This window comes from Bactrocera dorsalis, chromosome 5 (genome assembly GCF_023373825.1).
Source record: "Bactrocera dorsalis isolate Fly_Bdor chromosome 5, ASM2337382v1, whole genome shotgun sequence".
NCBI classification, from domain to species: Eukaryota; Metazoa; Arthropoda; class Insecta; order Diptera; family Tephritidae; genus Bactrocera; species Bactrocera dorsalis.
This window is the reverse complement of record NC_064307.1, coordinates 12906374-12931837: the sequence shown is the minus strand read 5'-3', so window position 1 is coordinate 12931837 and position 25464 is coordinate 12906374. Positions and strand designations below refer to the sequence as shown.

The 25464-nt window shown below is 34.0% G+C and overlaps 1 protein-coding gene across 1 annotated transcript; it reads left to right on the top strand.

Moving 5' to 3' along the window:
• The first annotated feature begins 253 nt into the window (after window positions 1–253).
• On the top strand, window positions 254–25175 carry LOC105228984 (lachesin). The gene is made up of 12 exons (XM_049458485.1): window positions 254–494; window positions 16066–16554; window positions 18650–18756; window positions 18917–19124; window positions 19459–19620; window positions 19720–19848; window positions 20787–20877; window positions 22144–22227; window positions 22858–22967; window positions 23559–23621; window positions 23765–24028; window positions 24327–25175. The coding sequence occupies exons 2-12, from the start codon at window positions 16440–16442 to the stop codon at window positions 24407–24409; spliced, it is 1416 nt and encodes a 471-aa protein (XP_049314442.1). The 5' UTR covers window positions 254–494; window positions 16066–16439; the 3' UTR covers window positions 24410–25175.
• The last annotated feature ends 289 nt before the right edge of the window (window positions 25176–25464 follow it).

Sequence of the window (25464 nt, the reverse complement as noted above, 5' to 3'; positions counted from 1 at the left end):
ATTGCATATATTAACTACCGTTACAATGAAGTTCTCAGCGCTCACTGCTGCTCAGTACTATACCGAGTACTGCCGTGCACAGGAGCATATTCAATTTACTCCCATCTACGAAATAACGAAGTTCAAACTCTCACAACGAATTAAACCAATTGGAGCACGAGGGCTACTCCTTGACGGCCTCGTGCCAGCAGCAACAGTCGCATTGGTGCACAACATGTATACGATGCTACAGCTTCGTGGCTCGGCAAAAGCCAAATTCAGTTCAAATTCAACTGGCGCCGGAAGTGGACGTGTAAGTTAACGAAGTGCTCAAGTGCTCAAGTGCCGTTGTATTACGGTGTTGCGGTGCGGTGCGTGACATTCCGTTGCTGTTACGGATTTTATTGCTTTTACGTACACGGATTTGAAAAGCGATGCGACGCGGCGGTTGTGTGTGTGCTTGTTGGTGTTCTTGCAATATCTAGCGCTACTTCCTGGCTGTGTGTGATAAAATTGTAAAAGTTAAAAATATAAAAATCATATGAAATCGCATTAATGTGTAGCTGATGTGCAGCTGTGGCGAAAGTGCATAACGCGGCGACTGCAAAAACCGAACGGCAATCAAATAAAGACGAGTTTACTGCTTCGAAATGCACAGCTGCCCCAGTAATGGTGGTGCTCGCCGAATAGCCAGCTTTTATGTGCGAGCAGCGCGTTGCAATGTGAAGCAGTAAAGTGCAGTTAGTCGGTCTAACGGTGCACTTAATTTTATACACCAGCTGTCAACTCGCCAGCTCGCACGCTGCCGGCAGTGTAACGCTTTATGAGCAAGGAAGCAGTGAGTTTAGTGCGAAGGAAAATGAAAACCGCATAACTACGGTTATGGACCTGTGCCAACGGTGATGTCCGAAATGTTCTCACATGATGTCACACAGAGACAGTTATTTATATTTATATATATACATATGTATAGTATGTATTGGCGAAAAGTGAAAGCGCTTACATGTAAGGGGAGCGTTGAAGCGTGTGTGTGCAAAAATAATGATAACTTATTGCCCGCAATTGAAGCAACATGCCAGGCATGTCACAACATTTGTTGTTTCCACTTTTGCTTTTCTTCTTTGTTTTGTTGTTGTGTTGTGAAAAGTAGCTCATGTTTATTTAATTGCGACATAAATTACACTTAAATGCACACACCAGACCAGCAAATGGCAACAAAGGTGGCAGCATAGGTGGCAAGCAGGCTATTGAGCCTTCGTGTGTTGCTGTCAATCTTTTTATTTGTATATGTACCAACAGTAACAACACATCAGCTCTTAGCTCTCAGCTTCTCGTTCACTTTCTTCCTGTGACCAATAAGCGTTTGGGGCATGTCATAAAAGGAAGCGAGTACTCTAACATAATTTTAAATAAAAACCTCAACTGCGCTACAAGCGAGCAAGCAACCAAGCAACTATCGCTTGCGGATTGACACGACAAGCTGGCGGGAATAACAAAGACATAAAACAGGCAAAATAAGGTGAGGGGTGAGTGCAAAAGGCAGGCAAACACAAATGTGGAATAACAGCAGCCGGCAGTAAATAACAACATTTCCTGGCAGCTCAAAGAAAGTGAAGAAAACGAAGATAAAGCAAAAAAAAGTTTTACAATTTGATGTTGCTTTTAAGGCAGGAAGTCAAAGCAGGCAACGCAAAAACATGTGACTTAAGAACACTTACCAGGTTATGTTTGTGCAGGAAATATTTATGTATGAGAAGTACTAAAAAGGGTGTGTGTTTCAAAGTCGCATAAGTCGTTAGTATGTAAGTTAATTTCATTTAGGCTCAGAGAAGGTAGAAAGTTCATAGATAAGTCTGTATACTGATAATATGGATCGAAATTGCTTATAGAGACTTGAAATATATGCTAAGTGAACACGCTGGCATTTTTAGAAAATCATGTCTTGAGGGAAATTTTCTCAGAAGTCATACCTCTAACGGGGTTACTTTAATTTCTGAAATTTTGTTTTTTTGAAGCGTTTTTTATGTATGCAAATGGCTGAAGTTTTTTTAACAATCAACCTCTTTTACGCTCATTTTTGTGCCAAAGTAACAGGCTAATCACAATGAGCATGATAACCATGAGAAGGATCCTTTGCAATCAAATGAAACAATATTTTTCTTTACTTTGTATCACAATGCCGTACTTGTATGAAATATTTGACAAAAAAAGCATTTTTACACAGATAATGATGATTTTATTGAAACCGATTTTTCGACTACCCGAAATTCAGCTTTCCATCCAAAAAATGTGTAAATATTTGAAATGAAGTTCCTTCATTCAAGTACAGGTTATTGTAGTTCTGAAGTGGTCTGCAAAAAATTAGATCGATACACCACATTGTTCTTGAGAAACCTCGCTCACCATAATAGTATTGTTTTGTAGTTGGGAAGCACATAGAGTATTTACAGCAAATAGTCATTATTGGTTCTAGAGTTCCCTGATCTTTATGAAATTCTCCTAATGCAGTGTTTTCATCTCAACAAAATGTAGTTTTGAGAAAAACACAAGTAAAACAACATTCCGAGTTTTTTAAGTAAGCCTTCAACACAAGCTTATATAACTCCTTAACTGTTAAAATGTTTTTTTAATATTATATCTCAATGGGATGCTTTGTACTCGGGACACATTGGATAAATTTTCGCGCTTTTGAGAGCTATTAACTCTGGCTATAAGTGGCCATATTCAATTAGTAGAATAGTGATGGAATTGTCTATAAAATGTGTATTGTATTGTAGTTGTTGTAGAACACAGAAAGCATTTTTTCAGCCAGTAATTTGATAGAATGTTGCCGCGTTAACAGTCCGTAGCGAGATTCCTGTTATTGGCTAATGGTATAAAAAGAGCCTTTTTCTCAACAATTTTTTCTAATATAAAAGAATGATATAATTTCCAATTACAATTGTTTTTGTGTACAAACCTTACACCAATAAAAAAGAAGTTCTGAAATTTTTTGAAAGAAATATTTTTTCCGACCATTGACAATCCTTAGCCGGTGACCCTTCGAAAAAAAATCGGCGCCCGTTCCGGGCAGGATTTACAGGATCAGCTGAAGTGAAAAAAACAACGTGTTTTAGTTAAAACCTTAACTTTATAGTGAGGCACAAGGAAAAAATACTGCAAATGGGATTTTTTGGCAGCCATTTTTACAAAATATTAAATTTTGTGGCATTTTATTTTTTTCAAAATGTTGTAATCGAAAAAGAGTCCTTTATCTCAGAGTTACTTAATGTAATTCAAAGACCCTGCGGTAAATTTTATGAAGATAGTAGAGTAGTCTTCAGAAAGTACAACCGTGAATTCAAAAACACAGTGTTCGTATTGAAAACGCATTGCTGAAGACCGCCACTTAGACTAGCTAGTAACTCAAGAAGTGTTATAGAATTTAATGTTTGACTTCAATACAAAATTTGCTTTGAAATCCGTAAACAGAGAATCACTTAACGGCTAGACCCATAATCGTGGTTAATCATTAATTCTTCATGTTTGCATAAGTTTTCGGTCAACAATAGTATGGAAAGATTCAAAATGAACCTCAACACCACCTGTTTTTAATGCGAATTTTTTTTAAGAAAATAAGAATTTAGAATTAAACTAATTGTTTTAGTGACGAAAATTATGATTTTAGGCTTATGTCATAAATTTATTTTGTATAGGACAAATAAGACTATATTGAGTTATTTAGTAGCAAATATGGTTTCAGTACACCATTAGGTTCTTTCTCAAAGCGTAAATCGTGACATATATGTGAAATGTACTAATGCATTTCCAACATACATACACGTGTAAATATATTATGATAGTTTTTCACTTCGAACAAATTTTACTTAAGCACATGATAGCGAACTTATTTCAGTATGGGCAGTAGAACGTTGCAATTATTCTAATCATTTTTGCATAAGTTTTGAATATGAGTTAATGGTTGTAAGACAAGCAAGTGAACACCACCTGTTGACGTAAAAAGTTTTCATATAAAAATTCTGAATGCATTACCCTTTAGTAATTGATAAAAGATCAAGGGTTAAAAAAGTCCATAAAATTTGCATGGTTTCTCCAAGTGTAAAAAATCTTAAAAATATTCTCTGAAAAATTATGTTGATCCGATAATTAGTTTTTTATTTACGAGAAATATATTTCCAAAGAGAGCTCGGGCACTTCAACAGCAAAAAGGCAAACATTAAACGCGTTTTCTTTTTTTGCTAGCCATGTGTGTCGATTGAACCTCGTGACAACTGTTAACTCGAACATCCGTTTACCAAATGTGGATATAAATATTACATGTGTTTTAGAAACATAATAAACTCGGACATAATCGAGGTATTTTTTTTTAAAAATTTCGATTTAAAGTTTCAGTCTAATTAACTGTTAATTTTTCCACAGAACGTTCTTTTAATTACCTGAGGGCCGCCATTCGTTTATTTTTGAAAAACAAATAAAATCCTTCGATCAGGCCCAGGATTATCTATTTAAAGGTATGCTAAGTTTTGTCCGATTGAATTTTGGATGACTCTCCAAAGAATTATGGTCGGTCACCGGCAAGTGATTTGGAAATTCATGGGTCAACACAAACACCATTAGTGGGGAACTTTCAAAAAGCCGGCCTAATAGTGCTTCGTATTTCGGGTTCCATTACACATGTGTTGACTTGTTTGCATGTTTGCGTTTCAACCCTATTTTCCAGCAAAAATTCAAACGGTATCGCGAGGGATATGACCCCTTTTTGACATTCTCTGACACTTGCTGACCATTATTCCCTAACAACAAGCTAAACGTTTTTTAATTTACTTCCGAACTTAGAACAGGTTGAACTTAATGAACATGCCGTCAATGAACTAGTTTTGATGGTTCTGCAGATTAAGAGGAACCAAACGTGGCAGAAGCTTAGCCATTTTGGGCTGGATCAAAGCGGTGCGTGATCACATATGGTCGCTCTATAAACACAATATGGATGCCTAGGTTAGATGAATTTTGATTTAAACACTCAACAAAAGCATCTGAGTTCTTTAGAAAACCGAGTATGTGTATACTTCTTAAAACTGTTTATTTAATAGATCATAACACCCTTCACAACTCGAAAAGTCTTAACCTAACACCCTTTAATATGATAACCTAAAGTTTCGGACGGCCAATGTCCAAAATATCGGCCTGTTTTTTTGATTCGTCCAAAAGACTGCCGAGAAGCTTTTCACTAGCCTTGCAAATTTTCATACCTAATAAATTTTTAAAAATGATTTTTGGAAGATTTGTTGAACAGAAAAGAAAACAGTGGTTGTATATAATAAGTTTATATAGTTAAATGAATATTGTGACTTAACCTGCTCATATTAATACCAAGATCCGTTACCGAATTGGATAACATATAATACATTGGTTATGTACATTTCACACAAATAGAGATAATAACATCCTATAAAATTTATTGTGACAAACGCACTCACGGAACATAAAGAGTTGTTAAAAAATTGTTGTAAAGCACATTCGCACCATTCTCAGAGACCATCGAGCGCACACAGGCATAATGTGGTATGCTAAGTTTTGCACTGAATATGCAAAGCAACGCTTGGCTGGAACTGCAGAAATGATTCTTGAAATTGGTCATGCACAGCACCATTAGTGGGGAACGTAAATGCTGGACACTAAACGGTTGCTTTCGATGTTTAACACATGTTATTGTGTACCTCGTTTCAACGTTGGAGATGACTATTTTCCACCAGTACTTTAAAAGAACACGTTGGGTGTTAAATTGTTAGTATGTTATGCAGATTTGTTTATTCCTAGATAAGTAAAAGATTTTTCTCGAACTGTAGATACACCGAAGTTAAAAACAAGCCCATTATTGAGTTCGATTGTTTGCTGATAAAAGAGGGTGAAAATAACTCGTCTTAAACATTTTTAGGTTAAGTTAAGTGTTGATCCGACTGTGATGTTAGGAACACTGAATACCGGTTCGACTTGTGTTACTGGAACTAATTAAATAGAGTAGATATGAAAAGTAGCATGTTTTGTCTGGTAGTCAAGGAAACAATAAGGGTCATGATAAGCCCGAGTCTTTACGTACAAGCAAAAATTTTTTAACTCAAATTTGTGATCAGATCACTCGAATACCACACAGACCTCGTAGCATACGAGTATCAGTCGAAAATTTTTTCTTCAGATTTGTTGAGCAGTGTAATCTTTATTAAGTTTTTTTTATATTATAAATCAGACTTGGCGAAAAAAAACACAAACGAATGAAAAAGAGTAATGCTTCAATATTTGAAATTGAAAATTTCCTTAAGCCTAAACTTCAGCGACTACCTTCCATTGTTGCTAAGTTTTTGTCCAGCGAGCATTAGCGCAAGCAACTCGAAGCAGAGTTCATGAAAATTTGACATATATTTCATCAATGAGTAGGATATTGATGAAATATGTGAAACGCTGGATTATCCCGATAAAACAGCACTTTTTGTTTTTTCAAATGAGGTCTTTTTCACGATTCCATTGTTCAACCGCTCCAATAACTCAAAACAATAATCGCTGTTAATGGTTTCTTGTTGATGATGGTCCACGTATGTATATGTATTATACCGCCTTCATCCCAAAATATTGATGCCTTTATTACAATAGAAAAGCTACAAAGACTCCTCAGTATTAATCAATTCGTTGTTGGTTTGGCTGGATTGTGAACTCGCGCGGCTCCCACTTTACACAGAGCTTTCGCATACCCAAATATTCATTTACAATATATTCAGTGCGTTTCTTCGATATTTTTAGAGTTTTAGTTTTCTCAAAAAACTTTGCTTTAAGGGCTCCGAAATTATTTTGTAGGCTGTTTTAATGATTTCTTTGGTAACAGCATGTTTGAGAGGTCTAGCCTTCATCGTTCCCGGTGCCCTTTTAGCCTCGTTCAAACTTAGCAAACCACTTTTTAATGGTTGATTTCTTTGGCGCAGAGACCAAGGAATGTTAATCAATCCAAACATAAACTTTAGCAGTATTTTTTCGAGTAATGTTGGTCACCGACTTTGAAAACACCATTTTGAGAAAAACGCGTTTAAAGTTTGGATTGCACTTCCAAGCAACTGAAATGCCTTTTCAAATTTGCGTGTAACTTCGTAAATATTCACTGGAACGATATGAAATTTTTTCTGTGTATTCTTAAATATATGAGTACATTGAGAAAAAAAAAAAAAAAAATAAAAATAAAAAAAAATTGATGTTTTGAAAATATGTATATGACATTAGTGGTACCATCTATGTATCAGCTTACGAGCTTTTCAGCCCACTTCTTATATGCCATGTTTTTAATAGATGTACCTCTTAAAGAGATGAGTTTAAGAACCAAAAATAATCTGTAATATTAATTAAATTTGAATTTGAAATATTTTATTTGGTGATTTAATAGTTATCCTAGGTTAGGTTATGTAGCTCAATTTTAAGTTGGAGCTTATCGCGTTTCAATTGTTATTTCAGTCTTTTTTTTTTTATGAAGTCGTCTTGGATTCAATAAAAAGCTTGGTTGTTATTTTATTTCTACCTTATGGAAGTCTAAAGTTGTGATACCAGAGGTGTTTTAGCTTTCATCTCTCAATAGAGGATAGTCCGGAAGCAGTATTCAGTTGTTTTTACTTCGTTTTATTGCCAGCAGCTATTACAGCCGACATCGCATTAGATTTTTAACATTGCCGCCTAGACGCCAATAGGTCTATCGCCAGTCAAAACCCGTACACTTAAAAAAATAAAACTTGATGAGAGCGAAAGCTCGCTGGTGCTCTTGCGAGTTACTTCGCTTATTACTCCAACGTTGAATTAATGTAAATATAATATATAAATAATAATTATTCAACCTTTTGCAGACAACTTTTTCCTTTTCTAGGAAGTTTTCATAAAAATAAAGGATTTCGTATTTCAAGGGAAAGCATTTGTCTGTTTAATAAAATATTGATGATGAACCATTTAATGTGTTTTGTATATCATGCAAAATAAATATCCATTGATTGATGAGTGAGTTAAATAGTCTAGAAAAACAATAAATACATTTTTAACATGAAAAAATCAAAGCTGCTCCTTTTACAACAATTAAAAGCTTCACCGCAAATTACCGGTTAGATTGTACTTTCGATAATAACTGCAATGCATTTGCATATTCAAACACACATACACACACAAACATATATGTACAGAACAGTATAAACATTAGGTGAAGAGCTAAATTGCAGGTAAATATCGAAGAAGAAAAAAGGCAAATTAAGCAAACAAAAAATGAAAGTAAAACAAAATGGAAACCACAAAATCAACAGCATAGAACAAACAACAACAGCAACAACAAAGCCACTGTAATGACGGGTAAAAACAACAATTAGTGCATTTTACGATGCAGGCGCAATAAAATGAGGACAATAAGGGCAAATAGGGGCCGCACACAGCTAACCTGCACATTTATGACAACAACACTAATACACTCACACACAACACATAAATACATGTATGGCGATGCAAATCACGCTATTGCATACAAACAAGCCTTTCAACACATGCACTCATACATACACATTTCTGTATATTTCTGTGTAAACATGTGAGGTTTGTGTGCGTTTGCAAGGAAAATGACTGCGGAGTGAAGGCAACACAAAAGAAATGCAAATATGCACAACAATTCATAACAGCAGTAGCAACAGCAAGCGCCAACAACAGCAAGGGCACATATATAACTACATACACACAACCACATACATTGCGTACAATTAAACATATTTACACACCTGCGCACATATTTACATATGTAAGTGAGCGCTGGCGACGACATGCTTTGTGTGCAACAGCTGCGAGCGTTTTGTGGCAAATGTACCGTTCATCCTTAAAATTCATTGTTGTTGCTCTTATTGCCGTTAGCTGTTGACTATGTGCCGTTATGTTGTTGACAGCAGCACAACCACAAGCCATAGCAACACGCATGCGAAAGCAGTCTGAGGCGATAAGTGGCGGCAAAGCGGTGAAGAAGGAAGCGAGAAATCGGAAAAAAATGTGAAAAATATGTCTCATAAGAGGTGATGCATGTTGCATACATTATGTTGTTGACTTTTGCACATTGACGGATTTCGCACAGTGCGTTGGTGTCGGTAAATGTGTGGGCAAAATATAGGAATAATAATGCGAAGTGGTTAAAACAAAGAAATTATGTCATCAGTAGACTCTCTGAAGTTTCTTAGGTGGCTTTATGGGTGAATGGATGATTACCAGAGCAAATATTGAATTTCCTACAGCAAAAATACGATGTTTGCAACAGTCCCTCAGTTTGTCTGATATCGATCGGAAATTTTGTACACGTCTTTCTCTCACTCAGAAGCTGCTTATTTGTCGGAACCACTGATATCGGTAAATTATAGCATATAGCTGTCATATAAACTGAGCGATCGAAATCATGTTCTTGTATGAAGAGCTTTTTTATTTAAAAGAATAGCTTCATCAAAGTTGTCCAAGATTATTATCTAAGTCATCGCTATAAGTTTCAAAAAAGAAATTATTCAGATCGGACAACTATAGTATAAAGCTGTCATGCAAATTAATTTATTAAAATCAGCTTATTATATGGAAAACTTGTTTATTTAATAAGGTATCTATATGAAATTAAGCACAGGATATAACCTAAGTAATCGCTATAATCGATGCGAATTTGGTTCAGGTCGGACCAGGATAGCATATAGCTGCCATATAAACTGGGTGATCGAAATCAAGATAAAGACATTTTTATACTATTTTATTATGTAAGAAGTACTGCTATGAGGATATTATAGCTTTGTTGCGCTGCAAGTTATAATAATCAGCCTCATAGAACTTCATCTAAATATGATCTCTTAAAGCAAACTGCAAAGGCTTCATAGTCACCACTGTAGTGGCAACAATCTTTTGTTTCATTTCTAGTATCTAATTTTTCCCCTCTCCCTCTCCGTGTTTGCATTTATTTACATCCTATTTAACTTCTACAACCACTGTGCAAACGAAATGCTCAAAAACGCTGCGCCCAGGAAATATATGCATGAGCTAGGCATACTCGTATTATGACAGCTGAAGTGATTGTGAGTGCTTGCTTGTGCTCGCAGCGCAAAAGTCAAAGTCAACAGCCGTACTTAACCGACTTGTTGCTGCTTTTACTTACAAGTCGAGTACCGCTACTCACACACAAGCATATACATGCATTACCATCTATGTTTCTGTGTGTGTGTGTGTGCTATTTGGCAGAGGTGTGTACATATGTTGGCAGCAATTTGCATACTTAGCTATACTTATGTGCTCGTGGCATACTTGTAGGCGCTTAAAGCTTGTTTTAAATACACGCAAATTATTGCGCTTTTCGTCGTTGCTGTAGACATAATAATTAACCATAAGTGTCACATAATTTTGTTGGTAATATTGAGCTGTTACGTCGGCAGCGGCACTTACTCACTGTCACAGGATTTTGCTGTTAATTGGTGGTTCGTGTTTTAGAGCCTTCTTCTAGTGCAATTTGTATTTGGCACATACATATTGTTTAGACGCCGTCTTGACGATGAATTTATGTGTCAATTTCGTAGAAATGATGTAATTATATTGACTTAGAATGTTTTCTGATTTAAATATGGCAATAAATAAGAGAAGGTTTTAATTTACCGTTATAGAAATACGTGTCTGAGTAATACATGAAACTGTTTATTAGTGAACCTAACGTCTGATGGCTTTGTTACGTATTTTCCTTAATTCTTCGATATTTTGCAGGTTCAGTAAATCGTTTCTAAGGGAAATATATTCAGAGGAGTGCTATGCTCTATAGCGAAATCTTCGAAGTTCGTGGTTAACGTACACCTAAGTTTCAAATATTTTATGTTTTTTATTCATCATGATAATATGTACTCATGTCTACAGCGGCTTTCCTCTATTTATGATAATCAAAACTGCCTGGGAATAATTTTTGATCATCTTTACTTGCCTGCGTTGAAACTTCTGTTAAAGAATTTGCTTAGAGTTGAAGTAACTCATTCAAGGCACTTGAAATAAAAATTGTTTTATAAGGTACAAGTCCTTCTGACTGCAGCGGGGTGTATATAAAAGAGGTGAAACCTCAAATATCCGAAGGAAATGTGAAAATAAATATTGGACTTTTTCCAGTAGTCGAAACAGTCGGATAGTAGCCTTATTCCAGTATACTATCCTTCAAGATTTTTTTCGATTCTATTTTTAATCGTTTCAAAATGGCGCTTTCGCTCCGGCCTTTAAATTTTCTGAAGGTCCACGGCGCCAAATCTGGCAAAAACGGTAGTTGCGGAACGAGTTGAGTTTTTGGAAAAAAGGCTTGGAGATCGAATGCAGCAGTTTGACATGGCGATTTTGCCGCCAATCGAGACTTGCCGCTTAGGAGACATAAAAAATTCTTCAAAATGGCTTGGGCTGAGCCAAATGATATTCGAAGTATGTAATTGTCAGTCGACGGTTTTCCAGCACCACATCTCTAATTATTTTATCGTGGCCCCCGTCGGTAGAATTTGGTGGTTGTCCACAGCGCGGTTCATGTCTCGGGTAACTTTGAAGTCGTTATAAACTATTTTCTGCCCAGGGCCTTCTGGAATATTTTCAACGTGTACACATAGGAATATTCGTTCGGCAATCTAAATTTATTGCAAGTTCTTTGTTCAACAAATTTCGAAAACTTGGTTATTTATAGAAGCACGAGTAGATTAGGTTAGGTTAGGTATAAAGGCTGATTATGAAAGAGACTGTGATCTAAAATCCAAGACCAAGAAATTCCAACGTGACACGCCTGCCCGTTGTTACGTCAAGAAACCACGCACTTCTCTTTCTCTACCCTTACTTGGATCGACACTAAATAGGGAAAGTTTATTATCATTTGAAAGAATATTCTTTGGCATTTATTTTTTGAGGATTATCTCTTTCAAATGTTAGCTACGGCTATGTCTCAGATAGTCCATCTTTTAATTCCAATTTTCGTTGACTTCCGAGCAGTTCGAAAATTTGGCTGGAAAACGGCGGATCTTCTTGGAACTTTTCAAGAGCGCATAGAGTAAACAGATATCGCTTGAGGAACTCGAGCGGCTTTTTCTTGCACAGACTGTTTTTATACGCTTTCAATTTAAGATCCCGATGCAAGATGCGCCAAGTCGCTTCATACGTCAGTCGGAGTTGCTGCTAACGGCGCCGAATCGCCTCTCCTCGGTCTTCTTGTACACTCTCGACTACGGCTGCTATATTTTCTTCACTGCGTGCTGTTCATGGCCTATTCGGTCGAATAATATTCAATAATGAATGAATGAATGCTGGGTCTGACATCATTCATTTTTTTGAATTATTATAAGTGTTTTGCATTGTACGAACGTCTCATCTCTCTTTTCACTAATACTTTTTACTACTCGGATATGTAAATATTTCAAATGTCAGCCCAAAATATTTTCCTAATACGTGTGGCTTAGTGTCTTATGAGTGAATCAAATCCAACACTTGGTAATTGAAATTCTTCGCCTGTGTTTGCATAATGTTGTCTGCATAGCAGACATGCTTGCATCCGAAATAAAATCTTCGCATCTCTTAACATATTTACACAAGCCTACAACTGCTTAACTCTACATTCTCCATTCACATGTGTTTGACTCTGCGCACGTTTGCATAAATTCCTGAAGACAAAACATTTTAAAGCCGAGCACATATTGTCTGTTAACCTTTTTCCCACAGACGACGACCTAAAATTCCATAATCTGTATCCCTTTTTAAACTCACGTGTCCTACATGAGCTGGGTTGACAATTCGTTGCCGCAAACACACACACTGCCAATATTAGGAACATTTATTTGCGTGCTTGGATATATAGTTACAGTGAGCTTATGTTTGCGGTCAGCGCTCTCGTGTGCAGACAAAGGAAACCCTCGTAAATTCTTGTTTACTATTAAACATTATTTTCGTTTCTATGTTATCTCAATTTCGTGGTTCACTTTGTCACAAAACGATTTTGTTGTTGCAATCGTTTGTCATTGGTAAACTGTGAAGGATTTCCAATTCTGCTTTATTGATAGAAATATATAGTTAGCACTTTTCTTCTTTTTGCTTATTTGCTTGCTTTTCTATGCACATGGAACTTTCAATGTATCGTTATGTTGCTGGCTATGATAAAGAAGGACACATTCGTTTTGTTTTTTTGCCGGCATTTTGTAGCATAGTTTACAGTTTATGGTTCACGCATGACTTATTTAAAGTTATCAATTGATAAGAAAAATATACTTCCATTTATTCAACGTTACCTATACTTAGCAGAGGTTCATCATTACTATTTCGGCATGTATGTATGTATTTATTGAGACTCTCTCCAAAACGACCTTTAACTCAAAGCTAGCCGATAAATATTGTGAATCTCTAATATAAAGTTGCCAATACAACCACAGATAAATCTTAAATAATACTGTGGCCAAAAAATTGTAAGAATTTTTAACTTAAATTTGTCGTGAAAACATATTCGTCGGAATATTTGTTTTTCTACATTGGTTAGTACGACATCAGTGAGTGAAAACCATTTTAAAAGATCATTTGGGTATAAGAAAAGTGGTTCCAAAATCACTCAATATAGAAATAGCGTCGTATTAACGTCTATGAAAAAATGCTTTCCGACTACCAGAAAGTCATGAAACGTATTATTACTGTGATGAGTCTTGGATTTATGCTTATGAACAGGAAAAAGATGATCAAGCGGACGAATATTGTGGCAAAGGTGAGCCCAAGTCGAAAAAACCACGTCAACGCTGGTCAGTCAGTGACAGTTTTTTCGATTATCGAGGTGTAATGCACTCCGAATTTCTCCCAAACAAAGTCTTACTATTTTTTGCTCATAGTAGTATAGGTCTGGTCGGGTAATTTTTTCTTGAATCATAAAGTACACAGAATATATTTATTTATGGTATAAAACAACTGTCAAATGCCTTCTTCCGCTTTCCATACACGTACGCACTTGTTTCCATGCAACTTCAGTAAAAAAACTGGGTTATCATGTCTAATTGAAATTTTCAAGAAAAGTATGGTCCAATTATTTGGCCAGCCCAAAATGCATACCGTGACATGTTGTGGGTTCTCTGAACCCCAAAAGCGCCAATTCTTTTCCACAACGCCGAATTGAGGTTTCTGGATTGTCACCTACGCTATCAGGCATTGCTTCGAAACTGTCTTTTGAACGTCTTGTTTTTGGACGACCATTGTGTTTGTCTCCCGCAAATTTTTAATTAATCGCATCACAGCTTTCATTATTTTTGAAATATTGTTCAATAATGAAGACGCGTTGCTCTTTCGCGTTTCTTCTCCATTTTTATTAAGAATAAATTACCAGCTGTATATTTGTAATCTTTTTTGCATTATTAACACTTTTCTTCATACCATATGGCGGTAAAACACCCATTGTTATATCCAACAGACATTCATTAAAGGACCATCACCAATCATATAAAATGAAGTCACCCGATAGTTATGTGTTTGTTGTATGGGGGCTAGGTCAAGTTTGCGCCTAATTGTATTCAGTTCAGGCACAAAGATTCACTGTTACCAGTAAAATATGCTTTCGTATTTTCATTGCGATAACTTACATGTTGATATCGGGCAATGCGGTATAAAGTCTGTGGTATAAAGTATCCTGGAAGTTCGAAAATCATTCTGCTGGCATATGAGAGCTGAGGGAAGTATTGACATGACTTCACCCATTTTCTACACACAGATATACAATTTTTAGAAAAATATTATCCCTGAAAATATTATACTATAGGTACTGGGGTCCAAATATTCAGTACCGAGTGGCTTGAACAGTTTTTGTTGGATTTCCACAATTTATGCAAAGTCTTATTCCGTTATAACAATAGCTTCTTGTACATTGGGACTATTGTCATTTTTTCCGAGTGCTTTTTTGTCCCAATGCTCTCAGTGCTCTGTAAGCTTTCTCATATTATGAGAGAACATCGAATCAGGTAGCACTGTGATGAGTTTCTAATTTTTCTCTCATCATTTTTTTCTTTAAGTAAGATGTGGACAAAAATATATCAAAGACGAACTCAATGAGGTATGGAGAGTTTGGAATTGCATAATTTACAATACTTAAAGTTAATAATTCAACAGAATAGTTTCTATAGTACTTTTTTGCATTTCAATATAAATGTAGAATTATTTAAATACATTTTTCAGACATTTCACTGTCATATTTTTACGGTAACTTTCACGTCTACACAGTATATAAGCCATCTTATATAATGTAAATAATATATCACTGAACATATAAAATGAGAAAGTGAGAGAAAAACTCTAAAACATTTTTATTAACAAGAACCTTCCCAGCATGAGCTATTTTGTTAAACAAACCATTTTTATTTCTGTATCACGACAATTTCACATTAAATCATTAAGGCGTTTTTAAAATTCAGCTTTTTGGCAAAATTTATATATATTTAATGGAGCACCAAAGCAGAACGATATATTGATTTAGTTAAAAGTTTTGGCCTGAATCCGTTTTTAGATATAATTTTTTTAATTAACCGAAATAACTAACCAAAATAGCTCGTTCAGCAATAAAAAAAATTATTCAAATATTTTTGTGAAATTTTCCAGGCTGGTATATTTTTAGCATATCAGTTTTGGCTTGCAAAAAAAACGCGAAAAAATTTCGCTGATGGAAAATCTGTTTTTTTCATTTATTTGTAGCGTGAAAGAAACAACAAGAATAAATAATAATAAATAGCAAATGACTAAAATATAGCAAAAAAATTGAATCAGCAAATATTGCTAACCAGCAAAAAATGTATTTCAGCTGAAATGGTGATGGGCTAGAGATGCGCACAAATATGCAAATTAGTGAAAAGTGCACAAAATAATTTCGAAATAATTAAAAATCGTGAATATATCACATTACAAATGGAAAATAGAAACCGAAAATGCCGCAAAGTTTTTTGCATGAAGTTATGCTGTGGCGGCAATAAAAAGTGGAATGCATTCAAGTGTAATTTATTTAAAAAAAATTAGAATAACAGTGTGTCATGTACAAAAAAATGTGAATTTTTTCAGATCAGATAGATATCAAATTCCAAGCCACTCATTATGAGTTATTTCGAAAAAACACCGGCTAAATTATTTTAATCACAGTTAGTTAACCGTAACGGAATGCAATGAAATGAAAAAAGTTTGAGTTTGAAAAAATATGCACATTACTAATATCAACCACTTCCAACACATATCAAAACGACATAATCAGCAGCAAGCGACCTAACGCAACAAAACCGTTACACCAGTAAACATATCAACGTGCAAACGGGTCGCTTGCTCAAGTAACAAAAAACATAACAACATTAGAAAAAAATAATAATTTCCTAGCCCGAAATTAGTTGGCTTATATTGCATTTGAAGCGAGTGAGAGCAGGCAACGACGCCCAGCTGTTAAAATGTTCATAATTACGGTCATTAAGTTGCTGCTAATTGCGCTGAACCTCTTTCCCAGCCGCTGGACCAACCGGAAAGTGATGTTCCTCATCTATCTAACAAATCTGGTGACACATGGTGAGTAGTGCGAAATTTCAAATCAATTTTTTCCGCTGTGATTTTGCTTGTTTTTCATTTTACTTTGCCTCAAATGCAAAATGGTTGGCTTTGTTTTGTATTGGCGCGCTAATTGCTTGAGTGATTAAGTTTCTTAATTTTTTTTTGATACTTTGGTGAAATATTATTAAAATTGACGCTATTGCAACGTTGTAGTATTGTAGCAGTTAAGTTATTTGTGATGAATACAGCAAAGAAAGAAAGTGAAACTGTCTCTACATATAAAAAACATTTTTTAGAAAAATTATCCTGCAGTATAGTATATCTTCTAGAAGCATCAATCATTTAGTGATTACATTTTTTTTCGAAAAAAATCTTAAAAAATTGAGTGAAGCAAACATCAAATGGCTGCATTTAAATTTTTTTTATATTTTATAATAGTTTGTTATTTAAAAATATTTTATTATTGCTCTTCATTTTAGTTCTTTTAAAAAAAATTGCTTTGAAACTAGTCTAGTTTTTTAGTGCAGTAGATCTTGTAAGGATTAATTGATTTCTATCTTTACATTAAACAGATAAGCACATAAAAATGAAAGCCTAAAAATAAAAATAAAATTCTAGCTTAAGTTTCTTTGGAAGCTTTTTGTAAAAACCAAAAACGAAGACTTTCAAAAGCTCCTTTTAAAGCTGAACATAAAAAAGGACTTTTGAAATTTTATACAAAAACATTTTGTGTAAGCTTAAATTAAAAATAAAAGTTTGCTGAAAGCTTTTTTGAAAATTTCTTGGAAAGCTTTTTCTGGAAACCAAAAAAAATAAGTTCTTACTTATGCTCCTGTAAAAGCTAAATTAAAAATAAAAGTCTTCTAAGAGCTTTTTATGAAAGTTAGAGGAAAATTGTGTTACGAAAACTTTGGAAAAATTTTCTGGAAGCATAAAAATAAATATTACTTATACTTCTATAAAAGCTTTTGTAAAAGCCAAAAAACTAAAAGGCTTGGTAAAGCTCGTATAAAAGCTTTTTTTTATGCTAGAGAAACTTGTATTTCGAAAGTTTCTGTGAAAGCTTTTTATGAAAGCTTGAAAAATTTGTATGTCGAAAGCTTCTATGACAGCCTTTTGTATAAGTCATAATAAAAAGATTTTGTTGAGTCTGAATTTGAGCAGTTGCCGCATTAATACCACAAAAAATAGAATTTTTCGGGAAGAATGTCGTGCAGTAGTCGCTAATAATCAGTTACAGCCAACAAAACTCAACCAAGAGTCGGCCCATCGCACTAATGTGCAGAATTTCATTTGTCCGCATGACACTTTTTCTATTAAGAAATTTCGAATAATCGATTCGAGAAACGCAACGGCATACTACAGGGGCCTTTTTATAAAGTACTCTTGACTTACTAATACTCTTACTGTTTATAAGGAACCTTTACTAAGAGTGACAATAATTTATTGAATAAATCGGTGTGGGGTTTGGCGCTTTAATAAAAAAAAAATATTAGAAAATAAAATAAATCAGAAATAAACCGTTTATTACTAGAATATTGAAGGTCCAGAGGTGAGAGCTATTTCAAACTCTATCTGAGAAAGGCGATAGGAAGAGTTGAGATTATTCTATCTCATCTTCTTTCAAACAAATTATGCAAAAGGCATCATGTAAAATTTTAAACCCTACCGCATACATACCGATTGGAATTGTGTCCTTCTTCAACTACTGAAAGGTAACTCTTGCTGAGAAGACTTACCCGACCTTGCGACTGCTTATTTGCCAGTAGCTGATCAGCGCTCACCGATCACGTCCTAGAATAGTAGTAACTTTAAAAATTTTCCTCAACTTAATCTGGCCATAGATTATATACATATATGTATATTCTATATACTTCTTAAAATATAATAGTACTATTTATAATAGTAGTATTTAATATAATACAAAATATATGCAAATAAATTAAAAGTACTGCAGATGTTTTAAAAAATAGGTAAAATATTACTCATACCACATGGTGTCCTAGTAATGTACCTAAGCAAACTTTACTTGTTCATTTACTAACGTATATTTTTTACCAAGCTAATATAAAAGCATATACTGAAAATATTTGAAAAATTAAATTTCCCCTAGTGATGATGGATGAGCCACGCTTCGCGCAGCCGATACCGAATGTAACAGTTGCTGTTGGACGAGACGCCAATTTGCCATGCGTTGTTGAGCACTTGGGTGGCTATAAGGTCAGTTGAAATTTATTTAAATATGTAAAAATAGAAATTAACTTATCCTAACTAAATTAAGTTTGCGACTTTTCAGCCAACCATATCCTTTTACATTCTCCCTGTAATTTCTAATTACTCCTAATATTTCTAATTTTCTATTTCTTATATAATTATTTAGGTCGCCTGGATCCACATCGATCGCCAAATGATACTTACAATACATAAACACGTCATCTCGCGTATACCGCGCTATACTATTACCTATGATAATGCCAACACATGGCTTTTGCATGTGAATCAAGCGCATCAAGATGATCGTGGCTATTATATGTGCCAAGTAAATACGAATCCTATGATAAGCCAAGTGGGCTACTTACAGGTTGTGGGTAGGTGCAGCTAATTTTTAATAAATGTTATTATTAATTACAATATTTAAACAAAATTCCCATTGAGTGAGTCCAAAAATTTAATAAAAATTATCATTATTTATTAAAATTAAACGTTTTACCAGCTGAGATTGTGTTGCTCATACCACATGGTGTACCACATACTTAGTACTTTCACTTGACTCGCTTTTCATGCTATTAATGTTAATTATTTGAGTTTAGTATTATTTATTATTAGTAAATAATTTTATATTTACTTAGTTTTAATTATATAATATCTTTAATTTTAAATAATTCAATAAATTTGTTTATGCATATTTTCTTCCTTCTTCAGTACCACCGAATATCTTAGACATCGAAAGCACACCCTCATCCGTGGCTGTGCGTGAAAATCAAAACATCAATATGACTTGCCGTGCTGATGGCTTTCCAACACCGAAAATAATTTGGCGTCGCGAAGATGGCGAGGAAATTGCCGTCGAAAAGAAGAAGAAAGGTGAGTTTCCTACGGCTGAAGCAACAAAGTTTTCCAATATGTAAAAGCTTCATAATAATTTTTACTTTACTCTTTCTATCACTCTCTACATTTGCTTAGTTTTGGTCTACGATGGCGAGGTGCTGCCACTGACAAAAGTTAGCCGCAATGAAATGGGCGCGTATTTATGCATTGCCACTAATGGTGTACCGCCCTCGGTTTCCAAAAGGATTATATTGGATGTTGAATGTTAGTATAAAAAATATTTATTATTGAATATAAATACAATAAATGCATAAAACTGAATTTTGTTTATGGTATCCTATATACATACTTATAATTAAACCGGCCAGTTCCATTGAAAAATAGTATTAATTAGATATCAAATCAATAGCATATTTATATTACCTTGTTAAATTTCAGTTTTTCCCCGAAAATAAACTAAAATAAGCTCTTCAGTTTTAATTTAAACTGTGCCCAAATTATGTATCCTTTTCATGGACATGTCATATATGCAATTTTTTGATGCTTTGCATTAAGCAAAGGAATTTAAAACTTTCAATAAATGATATAAAGTACTATAAAATATTCTGCTCTACAAAAGAGCATTATTGATTTTTGCCAAAAAATCATTTCTATAAAAGTTATACACAGTTAAAATTATGCATCAAATTACCTGAGCTTGCATACAACTGATTTATGCATTCTGTGTTGCTCATACGACATGGTGTACTCTATAACTGAGGTACATTTCATGCATAATTTTAACTGGTATAACTTTTAGAGGAATATTTTATGAAAAAAATATACGGACCATAATTGAGCGGGGCAGAAAATTTTGTTTTAGAAAAGCACTTTTTAAAAGTTGTAAATTTTTTGCTCTGAAAAAAAAAATATATATATATTCTAAAAACTCAAAGGATACCATGTAAATATATACATGTATGGGAAAAGTAAGACGATCTAAGCACGATTTAAATGTAATATAAAGCGCTCGTTTGTGTCGAATTTTTGGCGCAAAAACTGTAACTTAAGGAGGCGCTTGCAAAAAACTCAACTTAGTAAATAGCGGACACCTGGTGTATAATAACTATATATTATGTAACACACCTAACCATTTATATAAAAAAATTACTATTTTATCAACATTTATTTGCTTCTCATTTCAATTCGCTTCTCTATTAAAGTTTCTCCTATGATTTGGGTACCAAATCAATTAGTTGGCGCGCCAGCTGGCACCGATGTTACAATTGACTGTCATACGGAGGCACATCCTAAGTAAGTTTATGAATTAAATAAATAATGAACAGAACTTAGTAAGGAATTGAATATTGTCTGAAGAATAATAAATTCTGGTAAGGTTATGTTAGCTATGTTTATTGCTGACAATATTTTATTGCTTACTACTATACTCTCCTTATATTTATAGATGATCTAGGAAAGCTGTTGTAATTTAATAATCCGCTTATTATTTATTAACAATATTTGTAAACTTTCCAAGCTCGAAGTTCAAAATGATTTTTCTTATAGACATATTTTCTTAGCAAGACAAAATTACATTTTCTATAGTTATTTGTCAATAATTGTAAAAAATTCAGCATAAATGACAAAACTTGGTTAGAAAATACAACGCAGTTTGTGAGTAACATCTTAGAAATTTTTTAACGGTGTTCTGACACCATTGTGTAACAACAGCTACTCTCTATTCTTACACCTAAATAATTTAAAAGGTTTGGATTTTCAATAAAACATTTCGAACTCCTATGTAAAAGAATGGAGGAGAAAATTTTCTTTGCAAGTGTTGTATTTTTTAGAGTCTTCCACCACATAAAGACTCTTTAGAACATAATGGGCTTGACTATGGTGCTATAGAGTCAGAGGACTAGTTTCGGTGAGAGACCCCGCCTCTTGTTAATGGCTCCTCTATTGCTGTATAGGACAATCGATGACCCTTTCGCTCTCTCTTCGATATTCGGCTTCCATGAAAGCTTCCTGTCCAGGATGAACCTTGCATCAACTCGTACGCGGTACTCAGAAATTGTTCTTTGACATTAAGTGCTGCATTGGCAATCACCCGGCAGCCACGATCCTCAGTTCTAGGAACGTTCCTTTAAAAATAATATACTAAACTTTTGAATGAATATTTTAATATCTTTTAAGCTATAACCTTCTAAAATGTAGCCTCCAACTTCAAGCAGCCTTTCTTTATATTCGTTTATATCGAACAAAAATTAGACCAAAAATTTACCAAAGTTTTGAAAAAAAATGCAACTAAGTTGTAAAAACTCCGCCATTTTGTCAAATTTTGGTTTTTGTCGTGAACATTAACCATTAAATGGACAATATCTTTTAGTAGAGAAAAACTTTTTGAGTTTTATTTTTCATAAAATCGTCTTTTTAGACAGTCGCACAAGATGTGCCCCTCAATAAGTACAGTTTTGTAATTATATAAGAAAAAATTTAGTTGTACTTCATTTAACACTGAAAAGAAATATATGTTTTATGTAGATACATATATTTTATATATTTTATGTTTCTTAACAGAGCAATAATTTATTGGGTCTATAACTCAGTCATGGTGCTGCCAAGTAAAAAGTATAAAACGGACTACACGGAGAATTCCTACCGGTAAGTGCAGTACCCTCAAATAATAAGTATTAAATAATATTTTTATTAAGGGCAATGATTACTAGAAAATATAAAATCGTTCATCTACAAGTATAATTTATTTATTTTATTTATAAATTTTATTTGTGAGATATTTTCTTTAATAGTTTATTAATAATATTATTAATTTTTTGGGAGCTATTCCTGTAATTGAAGTCTACATATCCTCTATTCTGCCTTTTCTAACATATGAAGTGATATAGATTTCCAATTTCAAATATTTATTTATATTTATTAGAATTATTTAAAATCTTTTTTTATTATTTATTTCAAATATTTATTGGAAGTATTCATGTTTCGTAAAAATGCCATATTGATAATTTAGTTATTTTACTTTGACTTATTTTACTTGAATAGAATATTTTCTAAAAATTGTTTTTTCTTTATTCTTCATTTAAATATTTTCAACAACCTTTCTCTAAAAATAAATTTTTATTTCTATTTGTAAACATTCCTCTTTACCACAACCTTTCTCCGCCGCAACCCTAAACTATTTATTATTATTGCTTTATTCTGTTTTCCGTTACGCTTACATGCATTCATGCAACGTGCAACAAATACGGGACAACAATAACAATATCTGCAACACAGCGCTCACATGAAGCTGACAATAAGAAATTTACAATATGGTGACTTTGGCAACTATCGATGCATATCTAAGAACTCGCTCGGCGAAACGGAAGGATCCATACGTGTTTACGGTAAGTAAAATGAAATGAAACAAATGCACATTTATTTACATACAAAATGAGAAGTAGCAGTTGCAAGTGCTCGGTATCACATAGGAAGACACAGCAATTGTTGCAAGTTTTATAAGAGAGCAATAAAATAAAGTAATAAAGTTTTCTGTTTGAGATAGTAGAACATTTATATAGCAGAAAAATTACACTGATTCTAAACCTCTTGATATGGTACCAGAACGTGGTGGGATTACGAGAGCTTAATATATATTTATATCTCTTGAAGCCCAAGCTCTTATAAGTCCCTCATGAAGAAGTTCCAGTTTTATTCCAGTTCCTTAGCTTTCGAGATATCGATCTGAATTTTTGCACACATCATTTTCTCTGATATCGAACTACTATAGTATATAGCTGCCATACAAACTGAAAGCTCAAAATCAAAGTCTTGTATGGAAAGCTTTTTTATTGTTACATACTGTACAATACTTTGATTTACAGCTACAACAAAGTTTTTAATGCATTAAATAAGTAGAATATTTATTTTATTATTTTACAGTGTGAAAATTACGAATATTCTAATAATTAAGGAAAATTTTTTGTTATTTATTACAGAAATTCCACTGCCATCGACGCCCTCAAAGCAAGTCACACATACCACAATTGAAACAAGGGAAAGTGAGTATAACTGTATTGAATATTTTTTACAAGAAAAATATGAACATGCCAAATGAAAAAAATATATACATACATATTTTATTTTAGTCAAAAGTCGCACAATAAATTTTTTATAATATTTACTATTTTATCAACGCTTTCAGACAACATCATACCCACACGCAATGACTCAATAAACGCTATACAAAAGGACATTTCCCTGATGAAAGCGGATTTGCTGGGTAGTGGCACATCATCGGCTTCCTCCTCACACTCCGCCACCGCATCTATTTCGGGAGGAAATGGCAATAGTCTGTCGGCGCTGGGCGGCTCCGGCACAAATGCCGTCGATCGCAAGGGTACGCTGGCTATTGGCAAAAGTATGTACTATACGGAGCAGCCACCGAAGCAGTTGGATGGCTCAGCGGGTGAGTAGTTAACCAATGAAATTGTTTAAGTAAAATATTTTTGCTTTCAAAATATTTTTTTATAGATAAAATTAAATATCAAATCATACTTACATATATATTTTTATATAATATAATAAGTACATGAAGAATTAAATTTATATTTCCATCGCCATTTTGAATACCAATTAATATTTATTTAAATATTTTATACAAAATATTTAATATTACTTATAATTATTTTAATGCTTTCATAAAAACCAACTAAATAAGTTATTAAATTTTTACGAATTTTCCATTTGTCTTTTGAACTTTGCAGCTGGCGCCTTACACAAATCACCAAGCATTTTCTATTTGTGTAGATTTGCGTTAATATTCTTATTATTAAGAAATCAATCATAAAATTTATGGTCTTATGGCCATTTAAGTAATTAACAAAATATAACGAATGAAAATATGCAAAATTTAGATATAAAATAATTGTAATATATAACATATTAAAGAATTGCTATTAATTTAGAAATTAAAAAAAAATTCAAGAGTTGGCTATGATATTATTTAATTAAAATATTCAAATTATATAATTATATTTTTGTGACCACAGCTTGTGTTTTATGAGAAGAGTACAGAGAAAATTAAACTGATCTTTTATGTAAAAAGTTGAAAATACGATTTGAATTTTCAATACTTTCCAATACTTTGAAAATTTCATCGGCAGCGAAAAAAGCGAGGAGCGAAGGAGTGTATTTATTTACTCTTCGGTAGGCTACAGCAAAGTGATTTCTCCTTTAATGGTTCGAAAATGGTTTATAAACTTCAAACTCGAAATTTTTATACTGGTTTACAAAAAGTATTTCATTCTTGTTGCCCTGGGTATCTCTACATGAGGTTTTGTGATCTTGTATATATATGACACACCACTGGCCCATTTCTCAAGGGACGGCGTTACGAAGAGGGTAAACTTTACAAAGTAGCTTAGTGTTACTCTCGATAGTAAGGCGGAATGGAATGATTCCATGCTCGACCTACTGCTGGGGGGCAGCTCCCCCTGCGGGTAGGGTGGACCCCCTCAGGGTTCAGGGGGGAACCGAATATACCCGCAGTAAGGTATGCCTGTCGTAAGAGGCGACTAAAATCCCGCATGCACTGTGTCTGTCATTCTGGGCTTGCCTTGTCAGATATAGTGCTATAGTATTCATCGTAAAAAATGGTTATTGTACACTGTATATTTTTACTCATGGTATTCGACCGTGTTTTCGTTTACGAATGGATTTACTAGACACATGTCATCATACAGCCGGGTTCTTAAGAATTCCTAGCAGTTCTTAGGGACTCGACTGGCAGTAGCGAGAGCTACAGGTCACACCAAAGACTAAAACATGGTACAACAGGGAGCAGTCAGCCCTTGGAGGTAACTCCAATCAGCTCATTGGGTTTTTGGCACTTTGTGGAGATTC

Coding starts and splice junctions, on each gene's coding strand:
- LOC105228984 (XM_049458485.1), top strand. CDS start 16,440: ATGTTCATAATTACGGTCATTAAGTTGCTGCTAATTGCGCTGAACCTC. Junction 19,125..19,458: donor GGGCTACTTACAGGTTGTGG/GTAGGTGCAGCT, acceptor TTCCTTCTTCAG/TACCACCGAATATCTTAGAC. Junction 22,228..22,857: donor TACACGGAGAATTCCTACCG/GTAAGTGCAGTA, acceptor TCTGCAACACAG/CGCTCACATGAAGCTGACAA.